We start from the raw sequence: 22,204 nt of genomic DNA on the forward strand, positions 1-22,204 counted from the left end.
TTACAGTTTCAAAGTGTTATTGGGAACAGTCACGGGACCAATGTGAGGTTCCATGGCCATGCCTTGCTCAAGGACACCCTCAGGCACGGATGGAATGGGATGTGGTGGGATCCGAAACAGTAACCTTCTGTTACCCGGCTGTAACCCTTAACTATTAGGCCACTGCTGGACCAAGGAGCAAGCAAAGAGCCCAACGGGATGTCACTGTGGAGGAACACTGACGGAACTGCACCACCGTCAGTCTGTCCAACCAACAGCTCCTGACAGCTGCACTTAAAGGACCGGTTCAGTCAATTTCAACATGCAGTTGTAATGCTCACACTACCCTGGACTTGTCAGTACCTGAGATTTTTTCTTCTTCTTCTTCAGCCGTTTCAGAGATCCTGGTCATTGTAATGGGGGCAGCGCTTTGTTTACATTTCAAAAAAACATTTTTTATTTATTCCCAAAAACATCCAGAAGGTTACAAAACATCTGCAGACAACTAGCAAACAGCAGTACCTTTTGTCAAAATATTTGGAGTAGGCCTATTTTATTATTTTTTCAAATGTAAACAAACGCTGCCTCCATTGGAATTGCTCATATCTCGGAAAGGGCTGAGCCGAAAAATGTGGCATCACCGGGTACTGACAAGTCAAAAGTACCGTGAGCAATACAACAGCATATTGAAATTGACTGAACTGGTCCTTTAAGTGATTACTCCCTGAGCGGAGTTTGACATGGGCCATGGCTGACCCGTCGGCGAGGCGACCCCATAGCCTGAGCCGAGGCACTCTGACCCCTTGCGTTGCCTAATCTGTATTCTGAAGGTGGATTCCCAGAAGAACGCATGATATGAATCATTGTTTTTTTTTAACGAGACACAACACTCTCTTTCTGTGCCCATTACCGCGCTCCATTAGCCTGCAGTGTGTGCATGGCTTGAATGATAACTCTGTGGGCCTAATGCTCTTTTTGCTCTCTGCTGGATTAAATGGGCATTGGGGGACGCACCAGGCCAGCAAAGTAACCTTGGGCATCAGATCAGCAAGCAAGAACTTGGATTCCCATTTACCCCCCTCGCTCACCCTCCTCTCCTTCTCTTGTCCTTTTTTGAAATGTGCACTCAAGGAACCTCATGAAAACAAAGAGACACCTATCAGAGGGTCCGTCTCAACACCACCGCACATAAGGTGCGGCGGCGGCACTCGTGGGTGCATGGCGTGGCCCAATCATGCTGTCCATGCTGTGTGTGCGCAGAGATAGACCCCATGCTGACACAAATAACCCATCTAGCCCCTGCCGAGCCACGAAGACCCTCCGCTCATTATTTATTCACAGCCTTTTCAATTATTCACACACTTCCTTATTGTCTTACCCCGCCTCCTCTCTTCTCTCCTTCTCTCCCCTGCCCCCTTCTTCCTTAAGAGATGGAGATAGAGCACCACCACCACCACCACCACCTCCACCACATAAACCAGTATGTGGCCGGCGTCAGCGGATGCTTTTACACCCAAGAAGACACAAATCAGAAGTTATGAAACAATTCATTAGCCAGTGCACACTAATTACCAGGCTCCCAGCACAGAGCGGTCACAGGCCAGGAAGCACAGTTGCAAACATGGTTGCAATATAGTGCTTCCAACTGTTTCAATGATCCAAGTGCACTTCATTTCTGTCCTTAAAAAAGACTGATCATTCTACACTTTTTAATTGTGATTAAAGAAGCAAGAAAGCATGGGCCGAGTCATTCCATCATCCTCGCTATAATTTAATTGCAGAGCCTCGAGGACAAAGCAGTTTGTATGACGAAGAACCATCAGTTACAAGAAAAACAATCCAATAGATTGACTTTTATATTGTGAGGAAACATCAAACTCAAAGAGGAAGTGCAGTCTTGCCATTGCAACAAGTTGAATTCCTTTACACTAACTTTTGCATTTAACCCATTTAAGCCTAAGACACCTGGAAAAAACACCTGCTGAATGCCTCTGAAGAAGCACATAAAAACATGAAATGAGTCGCATTGAAAAGCTAGGACCCTCATCTTCATTAGAATTTGTTCATTCAGCTCGAACATACCCACATTTTTTATTTTAAAAAAAACTCTGCATGCAGCGTTTATGTCACTCCAGGCACTGGATCACCACCAAAATGTAATCACCTGTTCCTTTTGTCATTTCCAATTCCAACAACGCCACCAAGTTTAATCAAAATCCGTTCATTTTTTTTTTTTTTTGTCATCCTGCTGACAGACAGACAGACAAATAGACCTTGGCGGAGCTAATGATTGCCACTGTTATCGTTTCCATTTTGTCATACACTACTTGAACTCACTGAACGTATGGACACAGCCTATGACTCATGGCAGCTTGCTGGCCTGGCATCATTCATTATATTAGTCGCTGCTGCTATATTTACAAGTTCGGGTCCGATGCCTGAACTCCTCTTCGTGTCTACTGCCATGGATACCATTTTATCACCAAAATCCCCCCGGGGCTCTCCCACTGAAGGAATCGTGCATTATTCACCAAAGGCACAATTAAAAGGCTGAAATTAAACTAAGACCTCGCTGAACATGCTCAAAACACAGACACAGACACAGACACAGAGACAGACAGACAGACAGACAGACAGACAGACACACACACACACACACGTTTGAATGCAAATATGCCTATTTTGAAAGGCATGAAAGTCATAACATCAGCATATACACTGATGTACAGGTGCTAAAGGAAGCGAGACTCACAATGACCATGAGACACACGTTTTTGTCAAAAATGCACATATTTTTTATAATTCTCTTTCCATAATGTGTTTAAAATGTCTACATTTATATTCTCACTTGGAAGGCAGATGATTTTTTCACCTTACGGTCTTTCTCAAATGCTACGATGCATTAGCCAGGCCAAGAGCTATGCGAGTGCTTTCTGAGCTCCGGAGGTCTGGGGAACTCCACCTGCTTTGTCTGGAACGAATCATCTTTGAGCAGCTCCAATGGCCCCCAACGGTAGAGGCGTGTTCAACCCAGTGATGTGGTTTAAGCAGAGATGTTCTATTGGGACTAAGGAAAAGTTTGGTTTAAACTTCGGCACAGCTTTTCCTGGCCTCGACCAATAGCAAACCAAGGGAGGTGATCAAGCCAGTCCTAGGTGATTTCATTTTCCTTGTCTGACTTCTGCATATGAAGAAAGTGACAATAAAAGCTCACTTGACTGAACATTTGATTCCTGAACACTAAACACGGCTGAAAAGTTTGGCCTAATGTGACCCATAGGCTTGATGTCTGAATGTGCATTCAAGATCCTAGCAAGCACTGTACATTACAGTGCCCTCCATAATTATTGGCACCCCTGGTTGAGATGTGTTTTTTAACTTCCAATTATTTTATTTTTTTTCTAAATAATATGGGACCTTAATGGAAAAAAAGAGAAAAATCCAACCTTCAATACAAGTGCATTTATTCAGTGGGGAAAAAATCCCACATAAAGAAATAATTATTTGACATTAAATAATGTGTGTCACAATTATTAGCACCCCTGGTGTTAATATTTTGTACAACCCCCTTTTGCCAACAAAACAGCACCTAATCTTCTCCTATAATGTTTCACAAGATGGGAAAAGACAGAAAGAGGGATCTTCAGCCATTCCTCTTTGCAGAATCTCTCTAAATCATCCAGAGACCTGGGTCCTCTCCTCTGTACTCTCCTCTTCAGCTCACCCCACAGGTTCTCAATGGGGTTGAGGTCAGGGGACTGAGATGGCCATGGGAGGAGCTTGATTTTGTGTCTGGTGAACCATTTCTGTGTAGATTTGGCCATATGTTTAGGGTCATTGTCTTGCTGAAAGACCCAGTGACGACCCAGCTTCAGCTTTCGGGCAGAGGGCAACAGATTTTGATTTAAAATGTCCTGGTATTTCAAAGCATTCATGATGCCATGCACCCTAACAAGGTTCCCAGGGCCTTTGGAAGCGAAACAGCCCCACAGCATCACTGACCCACCCCCATACTTCACAGTGGGTATGAGGTGCTTTTCAGCATGCGCATCTTTCGTGGTACGCCAGACCCACTTAGAGTGTTTGTTGCCAAAAAGCTCAATCTTGGTCTCATCTGACCAAAGCACACAGTCCCAGTTGAAGCCCCAATACCGCTTGGCGAACTCCAGACGCTTGCGTTTATGATTGTGAGTGAGGAAAGGTTTTCTCCGTGCATATCTCCCAAACAGCTTGTTGGCGTGTAGACAGCGCCTGATGGTTGATTTGGAGACTTTGTGACCCCAGGATGCTACCATTTGTTGTAATTCTGTAACAGTGAGCTTTGGAGATCTTTTGATTTCTCTTACCATCCTCATCACTGTGCGTGGTGGCAAAATAAACTTGGGTCCTCGTCCAGGCTTGTTTACCACTGTTCCAGTTGTTTTGAACTTCTTAATTATTCCTCTCACAGTGGATATGGGCAGCTGCAGTTGAGTGGCAATCTTCTTGTAGCCTCTGCCTGACCTGTGAAGGTCGACGCACATCTGCTTCACTTGTATGCTGTGTTCCTTTGTCTTTCCCATGTTTAAGAGTGGATAAGAGAAATGGCCTCGGTGTCACGTCATATTTATACCCCAGGGAAACAGGAAGTGATGAATTACTAATTAAATGTTCCTACATACTCTGGTAAACTTTGTAAACTACTGTAGAAATGACAGAAATGCTTCAATTATATTTATTTCCTGGGAATTGTTAAGGGTGCCAATAATTGTGGAACAGGTGATTTAATGAAAAATAATTATTTTTTAGTCAGGGATTTTTTTATTTTCTTACAATTCATTTCAGTTGAAGGCTACATTTTTCTACAATTTTCAGTGTGACAGTATTCTTCTGCAATAAACACTGAATTTATTTTAAGGCTTTTAACACATCTCAACCAGGGGTGCCAATAATTATGGAGGGCACTGTATCTAGCCGAGACTGGGCATTAGAAAACGACCATAAAACCCAGAGTTTGTGCTCTAAGGCTGTATGGTACAAATCCAAAAGGTCATAAAAACAATCCCAATCCAAGTCCTTATTTAATGCCGTAACACAACACTGCTGGCATATTTGCAATGCTTCCTCCTCATGACTTTCAGAGGTTTTAGACAACAACATGTGGATTGTCCCTTTTCTAAAATGCTGTTATGTTAACTCCAAAGAGATCCAAGGATAAGCACATCTACCCCTTTCAAATGTTCCATCCGGACTCTCTGCAAGTGCAGGCATATGTAGAGTGAAACAGTGTTTTGCCAAAGGGTATTTCCAGTCCCGTCCAAAAGTATTGGAACAGCCAGGCAAATTTACTGTACTTCTTTTTGTTGTTCACTGAAGGCTTTTAGGTTTAAATAGCTGGAAATAAAAGCGGACATTCTGAACGTTTGTTTCATATTCATTTTTTGGGTCTCAAAAAAACAAAATGTAGACAAAAACAAAAATAAGACAACAGCTTGCTGTTCCAAATTTTTTGAAGGGGGCTGTGAGTACAAGGGTTTTGCTGGGTCAAAGCAGAAAGCTGTAGAAACTGAAACGGGTTTGTGATTAATGTTGTTTTCTTCTGCTATGAAGATGGTTGTAAAGTTAAAGGGCATTGCTTTGCAGGCGCCGATGCAAGCCCCGATGTTTAGAACTTTGAAATGAAGTTAGCGGAGTTAGCACTACTGCATCACAAAGGACATATTAAAAACTAACAGATTTAGCGCCTACACACCAATGCCCTGATGACACTCGTATGGCGTTTTGTGGATATTGTGCAACCGAATTTCTGCCGGAGGAGTCCAATTCACAAGGAAGTAACACGGGTCAGTTGTATTTTAATGTTTACATCAGAATTAAGGCCAATAAAAACAGCGGTTTTTTTTTTTTAAACCAAAGGAATTTTGTGCATTTGGTATATCTTGTATAGCCTATTGCCACAGCTTTGGAATGAAACTTCAAAACGAATTAGTGAATGACACAATTTGAGGTACCAGTGAGTGTGTTGATCCAAGGGAGCATATGCACAGCCCAAGTGTGACCCCTCCACCCCCAGTCAGTGACGTATCTGGGTTAAAGACATGAGCGAGATTCAACAATTCAACTGTGGCTGATCATTTGAGGTCCTTAGCATCTTTTTCTGGAGCACGCCGCATGCCAATTCTAACTAACTGCCTTTTCATTCTCCGAGTGCCATTAGCGAAAATCAATAAGCTTATTCTTGGCACCCTGCTCTGCTCTGACGACCTAAATGCTGATGTGTCACCCGGCGAGGCGGATGTGATTTGGGGTCGAGGAAAATCAAATCTTGCGGGAGAACATGTGGTTCTTCAGCAGCCGAGGAAGAGCTAGAAGCCTCTTCACAAATGCCATCTTCTTCACAGCTCCAGCCACGATCCATACAAACCAGATTCTTCACATTGGGTAACCAGAGACCAAACTTGGTGGTGTGTGTGTGTGTGTGTGTGTGTGTGTGTGTGTGTGTGTGTGTGTGTGTGTGTGTGTGTGTGTGTGTGTGTGTGTGTGTGTGTGTGTGTGTGTGTGTGTGCGCGCGCGCTGCAGTTCTGATAGATTGGTTTCATTAAGGTTGGGCTGATACTTGAGGGGGGTCTCTGTGCTATAAGCTTCAGCTGAACACACAGAGGGCCACTAAACTGACTTCCAAGACAGCCGAACAACAACAATAATAAAAACACTGCACACCTGTTTCATTCAAAGCGATGTAAATCAACGGCCAGGATTTTTTTTACGACTGCGAGAGTGTGCGATGAAGACACGTAATCTTCCAGCAGGTAAGCTGTTAATGTACCTAGTAGATCAACAATGACGACACTCATCCCAAACTGTAACATGCACTCATCACCAATTGCAGTCGTGTTCTCTGCATAAGCACGCACACACACACACACACACACACACACACACACACACACACACACACACACACACACACACACACACACACACACACACACACACACACACACACACACACACACACACACACACACAACTATACCTATACTGAAATAAAACAAAACAAACACTGAGCCCTGAAATCTACATAAAATAGCAGCATTGAAAGGAAGGCAGGCATGATAATACCTAACGCCAACAAGACCAGCATATGGAAAAGGTGAACAGAAAAAAATCAATGTGGCTCATCATCAGGAAGGAAGTAAGGAAGGGTGCAGCGCAGTGGCGTATAGAATATACTAGTGTTGCACCAATACCATTTTTTGGCCCCGATACCCGATACCTGGCTGTGCAGTATTGGCCGATACCGATACCATACCGATACCACCCTATTTGAAATGTATATGAAGAGCTGTAGTGCATACTACTTGGATGTAAAATCATTGCATGGCTTTGTCAGGCTGCTGCCTACCTTTGTGAAACAGGAAAAAGACTAATACAAAGTGAATCCAGCAAATCGTTTTACACATTTTGAATACCTCTATGATATAACTAATTTCAAGGCTGTTTAAGTGTCATACAAGCACCTGTAAATGGTATCGGTGCCCTATTTGTTGGTACTCGCCAATACCGATACCACCATTTTAATGCCGATCCACCGATACCGGTATTGGTGTGGGTGCAACACTAGAATATACGAGTACATTCAATGCAGGAAGTGAGGAGTGAGGGAGTGAGCTAGCTGCTTTATTGAGGATGAGGAGTGTAACGTAATTAAAAATCAATCTGGGCGTCAGGCTCCACTCCACCAAAGGCAGGGCTCTCTGCCAGGTACGGTAGCACTCTGAGGAGTCAGCATGGCTAACACTGACCCCTAACACTCCCAAACAAGCTCAGAGAGGACTGAGAGCTGAAATGCTATATCCTCGCTGCCTGCAACGCCAGGAGTGAGAATCAGAGGAGGTGGGGGTGTGCTCCTCCCACTGCCATGAAAACAAGCCTGTGCCAACAGGGAAGCTGACAGGGTCAGTTGGATGTGTCAGAATGTGGTCCTTATTAAATTGTATATACTGGGGCCCTGCCGAGGCCATCCGGTAGGGCACTCGCCTACCATGCGGCTGACTCGGGTTTGAATACCGGCCTGGGTCCTTTGCCCCCCCCCCCCCCCCCCCCATCTCTTCACTATCCTGTCCTAATAAAAATTAGATTTTTTTTAAGCAAGCCTGTGCCATCAGGGAAGTTGACAGGGTCAGTGGATGTGTCAGAATTTGGTCCTTATTAAATTGTACTAGGTGGGGGGCTTTCAGGCTACTTTATCCTGGGCCAAGCCAACGCTGTTAGAGGCCTTGTGTACCAAAGTGCATGTTTGTAATGTCATAGGGCTTTCAGGCCGACCAGAACGGAGCCGGTGCCGGTGCCCGCACCAGCTACTTTCGGCACTAAAGTGCTTATCTGCGAACCGCCCGTGTTCATACCGGGCTCTGAACTTCTTCCGCATGTGACTGTTTACCCGGATGAACCTGCTGACGGACACGCTGTCGTCATGGTTCGCGAGAAAAACCTAAACTATTTTGCGGTTCGCATTGCAAATTAACTTTCCGGTTTGCCGACTCTAAAATCTGTGGCGTGAACACGGCGGCCGGTGGCGATTGGGTGCGGGAACGGGCACTGGCATGGTTCTCAGTCGGCCTGAATGCGCCATCAGAGACCCAGGTTCGAAGCTGGATGGGGCCACTCCTCCCCTTCATTACACTGCATTGCATTACTGGATGATTAGAGCCATTAGTGTTAAGGGCTGCTGTACACACACGTCGCTGCTGGTTACTCGCTCAGCGAATGAAGTCAATACAATGTCATTGTGTTTCAGCGAGACTAGCAGGCGAGTACTGTACAAGCGATGCGATGTGGGCGGATCCCGAGTTGAAAATATTTTATCTTAAGCGAGTAACCAATTGGAATGCAGAGTTTGGTACTTCTCACCTGTTCATTGGCAGTTAAAGCCGCGGGAACTTTCAGCGAACGTTCCATGAAAGAGTGGCGAGTAGGCGAGCAAGCGAAAAGCTGGCTTTGTGTGTGTACGCCGCTTTACAGTGAATTATCAACCTCTCTGATCTGGTGCACCCTTGGCTTCCCCAAAGTAGGAAAGAGCAAAGTAAGCACAGGTGTTCCTATAAAATGAAGAACATTTCTGTACACCTGGCCTATCATTATCTTTCCCGAAAGTAAAAGAATGCGCACACATCAGTGGCACAGGTGCTGGACCAAACATAAGATAACTGAAAAGAAAATAAAGGTTGTTGCACTGTGATGAAGGACGGTTAGTCCGAAACGTCATGCCATAAAATATTTGGGAGCATTTAACAGTGGTGCGGACTTTTATTTTCTTTTCAGCAATCATAATCATTATCATAATCAAACCTTCATGGATATGATCATCACCTGTGCTTGTTTTTTTTTGTTTTTTTAAATTGGCTGCCAGACGCAGGTCTACAGGGAAGACTTGCATCTAGCAGCCAACGTAAAACTACAAGATATTAATTACTCAGCAGCATGTTTCAGAATTTGTTTATTTAACATATCAGTTAACAGTAGTCATGGGTGAGCGGTTAGGGCGTCAGACTTGCATCCCAGAGGTTGCCGGTTCGACTCCTGACTCGCCAGGTTGGTGGGGGGAGTAATCAACCAGTGCTCTCCCCCATCCTCCTCCATGACTGAGGTACCCTGAGCATGGTACCGTCCCACCGCACTGCTCCCCATGGGGCGCCACTGAGGGCTGCCCCCTTGCACGGGTGAGGCATAAAATGCAATTTCGCTGTGTGCAGTGTGCAGTGTTCACTTGTGTGCTGTGGAGTGCTGTGTCACAATGACAATGGGAGTTGGAGTTTCCCAATGGGCTTTCACTTTTTTCTTTCTTTCAGTAATATCTCTATGGTGACAGCCATACCATGTCTCACACCTCTTCTATCTATGCGTTATGGAGCCCCAAGTTAAAGGCCTGCCAACCACATTATATCTGCGGTCAGGAAATGGAGAAGGTCACTGAGGTTAGAGGTCAAATGTTGTGTGCAATGTCCTTGTGTCTTCTTCTGTATTTATGCATGTGTATGCTACTTGCTACAATACATGATACTCTACTACTCTAATTTTACCAATTAAGTTTCCGCTGAACTCAAACCCTTTGGCTTCAAAACAGCAACTTAGTCTGCATTAGCCCAGGAGCTATTGCAGTTACTGAAATTCACACGAATGCAAAGAGCCAAGCTGAACTTCTTCATACTGTAAGTTAGCACAACTCACATCCTTGGCCCCGACCTTCCCATGTCATGCAGCAGTACTGACACCTACTGGCTGAGATAAGAACTGCACTCTTTGAGCACCTCCACAGACCTGGTCCAGTAGGAGCACAGGGTGTGCCGGCTGTTAGTGTAAAAACGCAATCCATCATCTCCACAGCATTTGTCCATGGTTTACAAAAAAAATACTTATATACAGGAGACATCAATCATTTGATGATTTCCCAAAGGAAAATTCTCCAAAGAAAAAAATGCATTCAATTTGTTAGAATAAACGCAATAGAAGCATTTGAGATCAAGTTCAGCATTGATCAACTGCAGTCCTCAAATGCTTTCAAAAGCATAGAAACCTAAATCTCCGCCTCAACTCTCGTCAAACAGCACCTACTTTTCATGGTCCCGGCGTCCTCGTCTTCCTCGTCCGAGTTGATGACCATGGTGCCCAGCTGGCTCTCCATGGTGCCGCCGCCGTGCTCGATCATGGTGCCCGCCGAGCTGCCCAGGGAGCCCGCCGCCCGGATGGTGCCCAGGTCCGAGGTGCCCGCACGCACCATGGTGCCCTGGTCCACCTCGTCTTCGTCCTGGAGTGAGGATGAGGAAACACAAACAACAGCTCAGGGGTGCATTTCTCGAAAGCGCAGAGGTTAGCCATTTGGCAACTTGGATAGTTGTCAATGGGAAATTGCATTGCAAACGACGAAGTAGCTAGCAAATATTTCAAGAAATGCACCTCTGGTCAGTTCATTACATTACATTACACTACACGTGGCTGACGCTTTTTATCCAAAGTGACTTGGTTATTTACAGGGTATTGGTTACAGTCCCTTGAGCAATGTGGGGTTAAGTCTGTGTGTGTGTGTGTGTGTGTGTGTGTGTGTGTGTGTGTGTGTGTGTGTGTGTGTGTGTGTGTGTGTGTGTGTGTGTGTGTGTGTATGCATTATATTGTATTGTGCAATTTTCAAACGCTAATATACTGATATAGGAATGTACATGTGTGAGTGTGTATTGTCAGAGAATTAATTGTAAATTAATGTATGAGAAGGTTAGTTGTTTGTGTGTGAGAGCTTGGGTGTGTGTGTGTGTGTGAGAGATTATTGTCAATGTCTTACTTAAATGTTTTGGTTAAACTGGACATTGGAGACTGGTCAAATGCAATTTAAAACTATTGGTTTGACTTCTTCAACCTGCTACTAAAAACATAAAATAAACCGCAAAGTCCAAATGACTGGGATCAGGGACTAGGGGTGTAAATAATATCAAAATGTATCGATATATTGTGATATATTCTGATGATTGAATCGAATCGCATCACATCGTATCGTGGGGCATTCTTAAGTATCGAAAAAGAATCGAATCCCTGGCCCCTGCCCAATAACTTAATAGAAGTGGAAAAGTAATTGGGAAACAATTTAAATCAAATCGTATCGTATGGTATCGTGGGGCTTTCTTTAAGTGTCGAAAATAATCGAATCTTATCGCACTGAATAATAAGATATCGATATTGAATCGAATCGTCATGGAGGCTGTGATTTACACCCCTATCAGGGACACATCAGAGAAAAATATCAGTCCAAATTTCTTAAGTCCTTCCACCGCATGCTGGGTTTTTAACCCATTGATGCCTGATGTTGCGTTGTGCAACATTGGCCCTGGCGCCTGGAGCTGCATTACGCAACATTCAGGCTCATGAGATTTGAGTCAACTTAATTAAAAATCTTTGCTTGGTTGAGATGAATTAACACATTCTAATGAAAGATGAGGGTCTTAGCGTTTAAATGCAACTCGGTGCATATTTTCATGTGCTTCAAAAGCTGAGATATTTAGGTTTTTATATGCTGAGGGCAGCTTTTCCTAAAAAGGGCTCAGGCATTTAGCACCCCTTTTTGCAGGTGCTTTAGGCATCAATGGGTTAATACGGACCACACTGTCCTACTAAAGCAGTACCAAAGCACTGTAAGTACCAAAGCCGAAAGGGAAACTGAAGGAGCGGGCACGGGCAGCCGTGGCTTAGGAAGTGGAAGGGTGGGATTCGAACCGGCAACCCTCTGATCTAAAGCCCTCCGTTTCTGTGTTGCTCCGTGGGGCAGTTAGACAGTGTAGACTTTAGAGCCATCATGTCAAAAAGACATTGATTAGTCTCTATATACGTAATAATGTATGTATGTATGTATGCATGCATGTATGCATGTATGTATGTATGCATGTATGTATGTATGTATGCATGTATGTATGTATGCATGTATGTATGCATGCATGCATGTATGTATGCAGGGTGCGATTTGTCAGAAAACCAGAAGGGGGGACATGTTTCAGACTTTAAGCAATATCAATGGAATTACATTAAACTTTGATTCAAATCATGTAGAAAAAGTGTCAATATCAAAACCAGAAGAGGGGACAATCCCCCCCTACAAATCGCACCCTGTATTTCCCCCTGGGATCAATAACTGATACTTTACTCTCCTCTACTCTAAAGATCTCGGTATGAATCTCTAGGCATGTGGCTCTGGTAAGCGGTGTGTTCGGGGGAGCTGTGTAAGGAGGACATGTCATGTATGTACGAGGCTCTGCTCATGCCTCTGATAAGCTGGGAGCCATATATAGTATGTCTCTTAGTATGCCACTCGTCAGACGGTACTCATAACAAGTTGTCATTAGGCGAGACCGCAAGACAGTGTACAGTGTACAGGGGAGAGCCGTGCAGTGTATTAAGAGTTCTCCTAGTAACACAGAACGGAAAGGGAACATTACGCCCTGTGTACACCAAGCGCGACCTACGCTATCTGACGGTAGGGACACATAGGAGGCGAAGCGGGCGAAGCGAGCGAAGCGAAGACAGGCGAAATCCAACCGTCAGCAGGTCGTCGCGGCGAATCAAATGGAATGGAACAGCTATGTTATTGATTTGATTGGGCCGCGGCAGGCGACTTCGCTCCTCATTTGCATAACATTAAACTTTCTGTAATAATTTCGCTTCGCTTCGCTCCTGTTCGCTTGCTTTCGCTTGTCTTCGCCTGCCTTCGCCTCTCTCATAGAAAAAAAAAGTTTGCAAATTTGCGTGTATGTGTCCCTACCGTGAGTGATGGAAGTCTTTATTTCTCTATGGAGGGAAGGTGAATAAAGCTAGCAGAATGAATTCGGCAGCAGCAAAGCGAACTGAGCGACCAGAGCGAATTTTAACGATTTAATTGAAGCTAATATTATTGCAATGAGCTGTGACGCAGTTCGGCAAAGACCAATAGGAACGTTCATATCTCAGAATGTCCCAGGCCGTCAAGCCAGAGCCGTTACGTAATTAGCTGAATCCATCATGTCAATGTCCAGAGTGAATCATAAAGCAAATTCATGGCGAAACTTCTTCGACCACCTCAGCTACCTGGGTCGCGTAGGTCGCCCTTGGTGTAAACTAGGCATTAGACTTTGTTTCTCTAAAAGATTAGAACCAAACATTTCAAGAACATTCCCTTTAGTCATATCAAACCTAACAAATATAGCATTTCTCTAAACATTTAGGGAACCGTGCAACTGAAACGTTCCCCAGAAGTTGCACGGCCACCTCTTTGGTTGTTTCTGGGTTGATATCAAGAAGTTCTTGTTTCATGTGTGATCATATGTGAGTTGATATGGTGCGCTGGTGCCCGACGTACAGGGGAGAGGCGTGCATAAAGACCTTGATATTTCTCTATGCATACACAAAGGCTGAAGAGATTTCTGTGATGATGAATCTCTGTACTGTACATGGGTCTGGTATGCTAGACACACTGGAGGCTTAATGTATATAAAGATGTAACATATGGGTCCATGGGAACAGCTCTGGTGAGCTGGTAGTGCCCGTACCGCCCTCCTGCGCGGCACGAAGACAGTGTAGACACTAGAGAGCCATGTGTAACAACCTCCATTATGAGTCTCTGTATGTGGGTACCAGAGTTGTCTTACTGCACAAATAGACCAGACGCAATGCGATTCAAGCAACAGAGTGCAGCAGCAAGCGATACGAGCGATTGAAGAGACTAGAGTATGTCCGTAGAGGCAGAAGGCAAAGCATTCAAGCATTCCCATTGGCTGTGGTCACTGACCTCTATACAGTCATTGGCTGTCACAGCTTGTCGCCGAACCGCGTCATAGAAAGTCGAAAGGATTTCAACTTCAAACTGTCGCAATCGTCGCGCAAATCGCTCTGGTCTCCAGAATCGCTTTTGTCGCGTGACTCAATACAAATTCAATTACTTCCGTCGCTCGCCTCGCTCTTGTTGCGCTAGGTGTATTTCTGCGGTTATGGCTCAATGGGGCAGCGGGGCAGCGGGGCAGCAAGACAGTGACAGTGACATTGTACAAACAGTATAAAAACCTCTCATTAGGAGGCTCTGGTCAGCTAGCGGAACAGCTTGTGGCTATACCTCGACGTGTATTTAAAAAGGAAAATGTTCACTGCACACTTGTTTGACTTCATGCTCTTTTTATTCAGAGCGAACAACGGGGCTGTTTGCTCTGAATAAAAGAGCATAAAGTCAAACAAGTGTGCAGGGTTTCTCGCTCTGAATAAAAAAGAGCATGAAATCAAACAAGTGTTTGGTAAACTTGTTCCTTCTGAAGTATTGCATACTCCTGCATTTAACAGCACCTAGAAGCTGTGCATGGACCTTTGAACTTTTGCACGTCTATGTGTATGTCTCTGCATCAATGCTGTCAACATAATCTTACATAGTTAGTACTGGCAGCTGTTTAACTTATTTGGGTATTGTATTTTGTAATTGTATTTTGTATTATATATTTTAAAATGTGTGTGTATTTTTGACTCTTTCTTTTTTACAACTGTGTGCAATAACTGTGTATTTTTTGTTTTGTTTTAACTTTGTTTTTTTTAAGGAACATCAAACCTGTCAAAAACTCTTGTATATTTAACATTTTTTAAAATGCTGGCAATATATGCTGTCCCTTTCTTAAATAAATAAACTTGTAAACTTGCATAAACTCTGCTGAGCTGGTATCAATACCAGTTGTGTTTTGGCTTTATGGGACAGTAACACAGCGCAGAATCTAGATTGTAGATTGTACTATAAAGACCTGTATTTGGGTCAATGTTTTTTTGGGGGGGCAGAGACATCAGGTGGTACAACACACAGCTAATGCCCATACATGAATTAGTAATTGCTAATTAATATACTGCAATGCAATACTGCGGATTTCTTAGATAATCCGAATCCATATTATAAACATATATGTGATCTAGATAAACTAAAAACAATCTTTAAAAAAAATAAATAAAAAAAATCCATACAATAGTGGCATTAGGGTGAGCGGTTAGGGCGTCAGACTTGCATCCCAAAGGTTGCCAGTTCGACTCCCGACCCGCCAGGTTGGTGAGGGGAGTAATCAACCAGTGCTCTCCCCCATCCTCCTCCATGACTGAGGTACCCTGAGCATGGTACCGTCCCACCGCACTGCTCCCCATGGGGCGCCACTTAGGGCTGCCCCCTTGCACGGGTGAGGCATAAATGCAATTTCGTTGTGTGCAGTGTGCAGTGTTCACTTGTGTGCTGTGGAGTGCTGTGTCACAATGACAATGGGAGTTGGAGTTTCCCAATGGGCTTTCATTAGCTGTGGTTGCACAATGTTGACATGTGCTACTACTGAAATGTCATTGATTGACAGGTAAAGCCCCTCTCTCTTGATTGACAGGTAAAGCCCCTCTCTCTTGATTGACAGGTAAAGCCCCTCTCTCTTGATTGACAGGTAAAGCCCCTCTCTCTTGATTGACAGGTAAAGCCCCTCTCTCTTGATTGACAGGTAAAGCCCCTCTCTCTTGATTGACATGTAAAGCCCCTCTCTCTTGATTGACAGGTAAAGCCCCTCTCTCTTGATTGACAGGTAAAGCCCCTCTCTCTTGATTGACAGGTAAAGCCCCTCTCTCTTGATTGACAGGTAAAGCCCCTCTCTCTTGATTGACAGGTAAAGCCCCTCTCTCTTGATTGACAGGTAAAGCCCCTCTCTCTTGATTGACAGGTAAAGCCCCTCTCTCTTGATTGACAGGTAAAGCCCCTCTCTCTGCTGTGGCTGTGGTGAGTTGGTGGGGTTGCCCGTACCGAGTTGTCGTCGTCCTCCTCCTGCTCCCTCTGCTCCGCCTCCAGCCTCTTCAGCTTGATCTCCATGGCGTCTGTGATGAGCGCTCGCAGGATGGAGCTGGGCTTGGCTCCCTTGATGAACGAGTGCTGAGAGAAGAGAAGAGGAGAGAGAGAGAGAGAGAGAGAGAGAGAGAGAGAGAGAGAGAGAGAGAGAGAGAGAGAGAGAGAGAAAGAATGGAAGAAAGAAAGAAAGTAAGAGAGAAAGAAAGAGAGAGAGGAACATGGGGGAGAAGGAGAAGGGGGGGGTTCAAAGATGATGGCAGTGAAAACTAGTCACAAACATAGCCAGTCGAAAACAATAGCACAAGGCTCACTTAACGAGGGAGCTGTGGGAGAGGAAAAGAAGGGTGGCAAGAAGGCGATGAAGACTACAAAACTTAAATAAAAAAGTTGAAAACAACAACAACTTGCTTCAGTACTTAATGAACAATAAGTGAGGAACAAGCGGGACGAAGTGTGAAAACGGTAACACTTTATTTTAGGGATACATCTATTAGCACTAATACATACAATATTAATGCCTGTGTAAGTAACTTGTAAGGCATGTACACTCGCCTCCAAAAGAGTTGTCGCCTATCCATCTGTTTGGAATAACAGCTAATAACCTGACTTTCAATTAATCACCTGGCTTCAAAAGTCACTCATATGAAAGCTACAACCCTCCCGAATGAAAATGTATGTACAAAAATAAATTTCATGCACCAAAGAAAGATTGACCCTTTATTGAACACAGACAGGCAGATTTTCACAAGACAAAAGTTTTGTCGCCTATCGAACATAATGTGAAAATGAGCAGATAAGTCACTTCAAAACACTTCAAATACGCAGATTGGGTGTCATACTTAATAACCTAATCACTCTCATCTCTCCAGAAAATCAACTTTAGCCTTAGGTGTATGTTTAGGGTGATTGTAATGATGGAAAGCAACACAATGAAAATCAATGGAGTTCAATGAGAGATGGTGACATATTCGCTATTCGTAGAGCAATACATGTTTAACTTCATGATTTCATCAATGTTAAAAGCCCTCAAACACCTGCAGCATGCATGCAGCTCCTCATAAGAGCTGTATCTGTACCATGTTTCACTTTATGCACCATTTCTCTTTTTTCATATTCTTCATCTCCAACACCATATAGTTTTGATGCTCTCAGTTCTAAAATGGTTGATCTTGGGATCTTGACTTCAGAGTACGAGTCCTATTAGACTTCATTTTTGTCAGAATTAGGCCTGACATACTCTTGGTTGGGTTTTTTGAGACAGGACAGTGGGAGAGATTTCTTTGGTGTTAAATGTGAAGAATTTGGAAAAAATACATGGTGCCTAAAGTCAAACATGGGAGGGATACAGATCTTATGTGGAGCTGCATGCATGCTGCTGGTGTGTGAGGGCTTTTATCATTGATTAAATCATGAAGTTAAAAATGTATTGCTCTACGAATAGCAAATATGTCACCATCTCTCATTGAACTCCATTGATTTTCATTGTGTTACTTTCCATGATTACAATGACCCTAAACATACACCTAAGGCCAAAGTTGATTTTCTGGAGAGGTGTGAGTGAATCAGTGATTAAGTATGACACCCGATCTGCGTATTTGAAGTGTTTTGAAGGGACTTATCTGCTCATTTTCACATTATGTTCGATAGGCGACAAAACTTTTGTCTTGTCAAAATCTGCCCTGTCTGTGTTCATTAAAGGGTCAATCTTTCTTTGGTGCATGAAATGTATTTTTCTACATTCATTTTCATTCGAGAGGGTTGTAGCTTTCATATGAGTGACTTCTGAAGCCAAGTGATTCATTGAAAGTCAGTTTATTAGCTGTTATTCCAAACAGATTGGTAGGCGACAACTCTTTTGGAGGCGAGTGTACTAAGCAAAATAAGACAGTTGTTAAGCATGTATTCACAACTGTCTTGTTCATGCCCAATTAGGGATGTATTACTAATATAACCTTAGTAAGGACCAGTAAACCTATATTTCTATTTATATGTAAGTGGTAAGTGGCATAATACAATGTGTATAAGCTCCCAACACACTGTGTGAACAAACCCTGAACAGTGTGAAAACAGATGTGGAATAAGGGTCCCTATACTAAAGTGATGCATTGGTCAGCCCAGATGGCTCAGGGCCTCTGCACTACCAAAGTCCCCCTCGTTATCTAGGGCCCCCACACTACCCACTTCTTGGAGCTAAGTTTCTCAAACATTAACTTATTTATCACAAAGGAATAGCTTAGTTTCGCTTCCAAACTATTACTCATCGTTATATTCTGCATTTATTGTAGGGTTTTTACAATGAAAACTAATTGGTGTATGAAAAAATGACATCTCACTACCCACCGTCATTGAGAAGTTTACGTCCAATCCTTGCTATATATTGCTTCCAATTACTCACTTACATATTGAGTAAAATAAGTGAGATCTACATATCTCATGAGACAAATGCAGATTTAGAAATGCTCTTACACTTTGCTTCCCGGGGGGTTAGAGTGGGGGCCCTAGGTAGTGTGGGGGCCCTAGGTAGTAGTGCGAGGGCCCTAAGCCATCTGGGCTGAGCAATGCATCACTTTAGAATAGGGACCCTTATTCCACATCTGTTTTCACACTGTTCAGGGTTTGTTCACACAGTGTACCAGGAGCTTATACACATTGTATTCTGGCCCTTACTGCTTACTCATAAATAGAAATCTAGGTCTACTAGGTCCTTACTAAGGTTATATTAGTAATAAATCCCTAATGCCCCGTGTACATCGGGAGCGACCAACGCGAATGAAGCGACGGAAGTCATTCATTCTCTATGGAGGGTGCGCGACCAGCGCTACCGGAGCGAATTCGCCAGGGGCGAAGCTTCTTGAACGACCAGGGCGACTTTTGACGATTAAACTCAAGCTAATCTTAAGCGAATTCGCTATGACGCTGTTCGGCGAAAACCAATCGGAACGTTCATATCGAGGAATGTCCCAGGCTGTCAAGACAGAGCCGTTATGTGATTAGCTGAATCAAACATGTCAGTGCAGCGTCCAGAGCGAATAAAACGAATTCATGGCGAAACTTCTTCAACTACCCCAGCTACCCGGTCGCGTTGGTAGCGCTTGATGTACACGGGGCATAATTGGGCATGAACAAGACATTTGTGAATACATGCTTAACAACTGTCTTATTTTGCTTAGTACATGCCTTACAAGTTACTTACTAAGGCATTAATATTGTATGTATTAGTGCTAATAGATGTATCCCTAAAATAAAGTGTTACTAAGCTGGTAAAGAGACAAAGATGGCGAAAATTAGCCCAGTAAAATACAAGGAGCTGAAAACGACAACGCTTCGCTCCCTAAATGAATGAGTGCTAGGGGAGAAGGAGAGACGAGAGGGAGGGAGGATGAGAGGTAAGGAGACAAGCCTCATAAATACACAAGAGCTGAGAACCAGAGTGCAGACATGCAGCACTGGAGGGCAATTACAGGAAGCATGACGACATAGGGCTGGGCGATATGGGAAAAAAACCTATATCACGATATGGATTACTTTATATCACGATAACGATATATATCACGATATAGCACAATTACATACGTTTTCAGTTATTATTAGGGCCCGAGCACCGGAGGGTGCGAGGCCCTATTGTTCTCCGTTAAATTATTATTATTATTTTTTTTTTTCTTTTTGCTCGTTGTTCGGGTCGCCCATTTTGTCTGAGAAGCATTTGGTGAGACGCCCTTTGGCACAGTGGTCGGAAATGTGCGCCGCTACTCAGAAACAGAATTAGAGGTTCTCACCCCGAACCCTCTAGCGCCACCAGCAGGCCAAAATTTCAGGGACATTTCTGCTTGTAACTTTTGAACCGCTGGGCCAATTTTCAGAAACTTGGCATCCCCGGAATCCTTGGGCCGAGACGAATCCAACGCACCCCATGACGTCATTTTCCGCCAGGATAGTTTTCCCGCCATTTTGAATTTTGTGAAAATCAATAAAAATGCTATTTTTTCCGCAATGTTTGGCCAATGCGCCCGAAAATTGGTATATAGTATCCCTGGACTGAGCTACACATGGGGTCTCAAGGAATATTGGATATATTTTATCGTTTAGCCGTGACAGCCAATCAAAAATGGCCTAAAAGTCGCCTAAAACTCGCAAAACAGGAAGTGAGGTCATATCTTGGGAACCCATTGTCACAATCTTCTGAAAATTGTCACAGACATGTCCATCTATACCATGACCCACCACAAAAAAAATCAGGTCGCTAGCTCAAACTCTCTAGCGCCACCAGCTGGTCAAAGTTTTAGCTACATTTCTGCCTGTAACTTTTGAACCGCATGCTCAATTTTAAATCCAGTGGTACCGTTGAAATCCTTGGGCCAAGACGAATCAGACGAACCCTATGATATCATATCCGCCATTATAGAATGTCCGCCATTTTGGATTAAGTCGCCAAACAGGAAGTGACGTCATATCTTGGGAACCCATGGTCAGAACCATCTGTAAATTGTAACAGACATCCTTGACCATCCCATGACCCCCCACAAGAAATATCAGGTCGCTAGCTCAAACACTCTAGCGCCACCAGCAGTTCAAAGTTGAAAGTCACCACCCACCTGTACGCCAAAGTTTTAGCTACATTTCTGCCTGTAACTTTTGAACCGCACACTAAATTTTAATTCTGGTGGTAGCGTTGAAATCCTTGGGCCAATACGAATCCAACGAACCCTATGACATCATATCCACTGTTTCAGAATGTCCGCCATTTTGGATTTGGTGAAAATTGATAACGTGCTCCTAATCCTTCAAATTTGGTCTGATTTTCACAAAACTTGATACATATAATTTCAGGAGCACTCTGAAGAGATTTGTAAAAGGGTTTTATTACATCTTTTACGGTCTGGCCGTGACAGCCTATCAAAATCCTCCAAACACCCCCAAACAAGACGTGAAGTCATATCTCAGCAACCCATAGTAAGAATCTTTTGGGAATTGTCACACAATTGTGGCAATTCCCACAAGAACTTTCTGGTCCCAATTTCTGCTTGTACAATGGTGCATTTACAAATCCAAAAATGTCAGACTCAATAGAACCCCCTGCAATCAACATTTCAGCAACATCTGGAGCTTAAGTTCAGATGACTCTGTGTGTGTGTGTGTGTGTGTGTGTGTGTGTGTGTGTGTGTGTGTGTGTGTGTGTGTGTGTGTGTGTGTGTGTGTGTGTGTGTGTGTGTGTGTGTGTGTGTTTGTGTTTGTGTTTGTGTTTGTGTGTGTGTGTCAGCAAGTGTGTGTGTGTGTGTGTGTGTGTGTAAGGGGGAGGGGGGGTGTCTTTGTGTGTGGAAGTGCACACCGCATCACATGAGAGAGTGTAAACCAACAGACAAAATGAGCATGTACTTCCAGAGAGCAAGACATTGATCAGGTTGTGTGCTAAATAGGTCCCATCCCTATCAATTGTGTGGACTTTGCGAGTGAAGGAAGCAACAGCAGTGTTACTACAATGACACCTTCACCGACCTCATTGTTATGCTTCATTCATTTTTCACAGGTGGTGTATTACAGCAGGGCGATATGCCACGACCCCTGGGCCGTAGGTGCGAGGGCCCGCCAAGGCTGCTCGCAGCTTTAATCTTTATTTGCTCTTTATTTTGTCATGTCGCAAAACAACCTTTCTTTAAAATGGATCTTTTTATTCTTATTTTTACAGTTACATGAACTTATACTGTGTATAAGTTCATGTAACTGTAAAAACAAAACAATCTGGTTTCAGAAGCGGACATTCAACTGAAACTGCGTTACTCTCAGTGACTGAAGCTCTAAGGACTGCAAGAACGGAAGGACTATCCTCGGTCCTCATCCTACCAGACCTGTCTGCAGCCTTTGACACAGTCAACCACAAGATCCTCCTGAGGATACTCA

General features: G+C 43.8%; 1 protein-coding gene across 1 annotated transcript in view; it reads right to left on the reverse strand.

Annotated features, from left to right (window-relative positions):
* The window catches only part of LOC134461990 (serine/threonine-protein kinase 3/4-like), a 50,750-nt gene that overhangs the window by 13,140 nt on the left and 15,406 nt on the right, over positions 1-22,204 (reverse strand). Inside the window, exons 8-9 of the mRNA XM_063214819.1 lie at positions 16,268-16,393; positions 10,573-10,765 (exon numbers count right to left, since the gene is read on the reverse strand). Of these exons, the coding sequence (XP_063070889.1) occupies positions 10,573-10,765; positions 16,268-16,393 (319 nt within the window). The remainder of the gene's footprint in view (positions 1-10,572; positions 10,766-16,267; positions 16,394-22,204) is intronic.

Source organism: Engraulis encrasicolus, chromosome 14, assembly GCF_034702125.1.
Source record: "Engraulis encrasicolus isolate BLACKSEA-1 chromosome 14, IST_EnEncr_1.0, whole genome shotgun sequence".
NCBI lineage: Eukaryota > Metazoa > Chordata > Actinopteri > Clupeiformes > Engraulidae > Engraulis > Engraulis encrasicolus.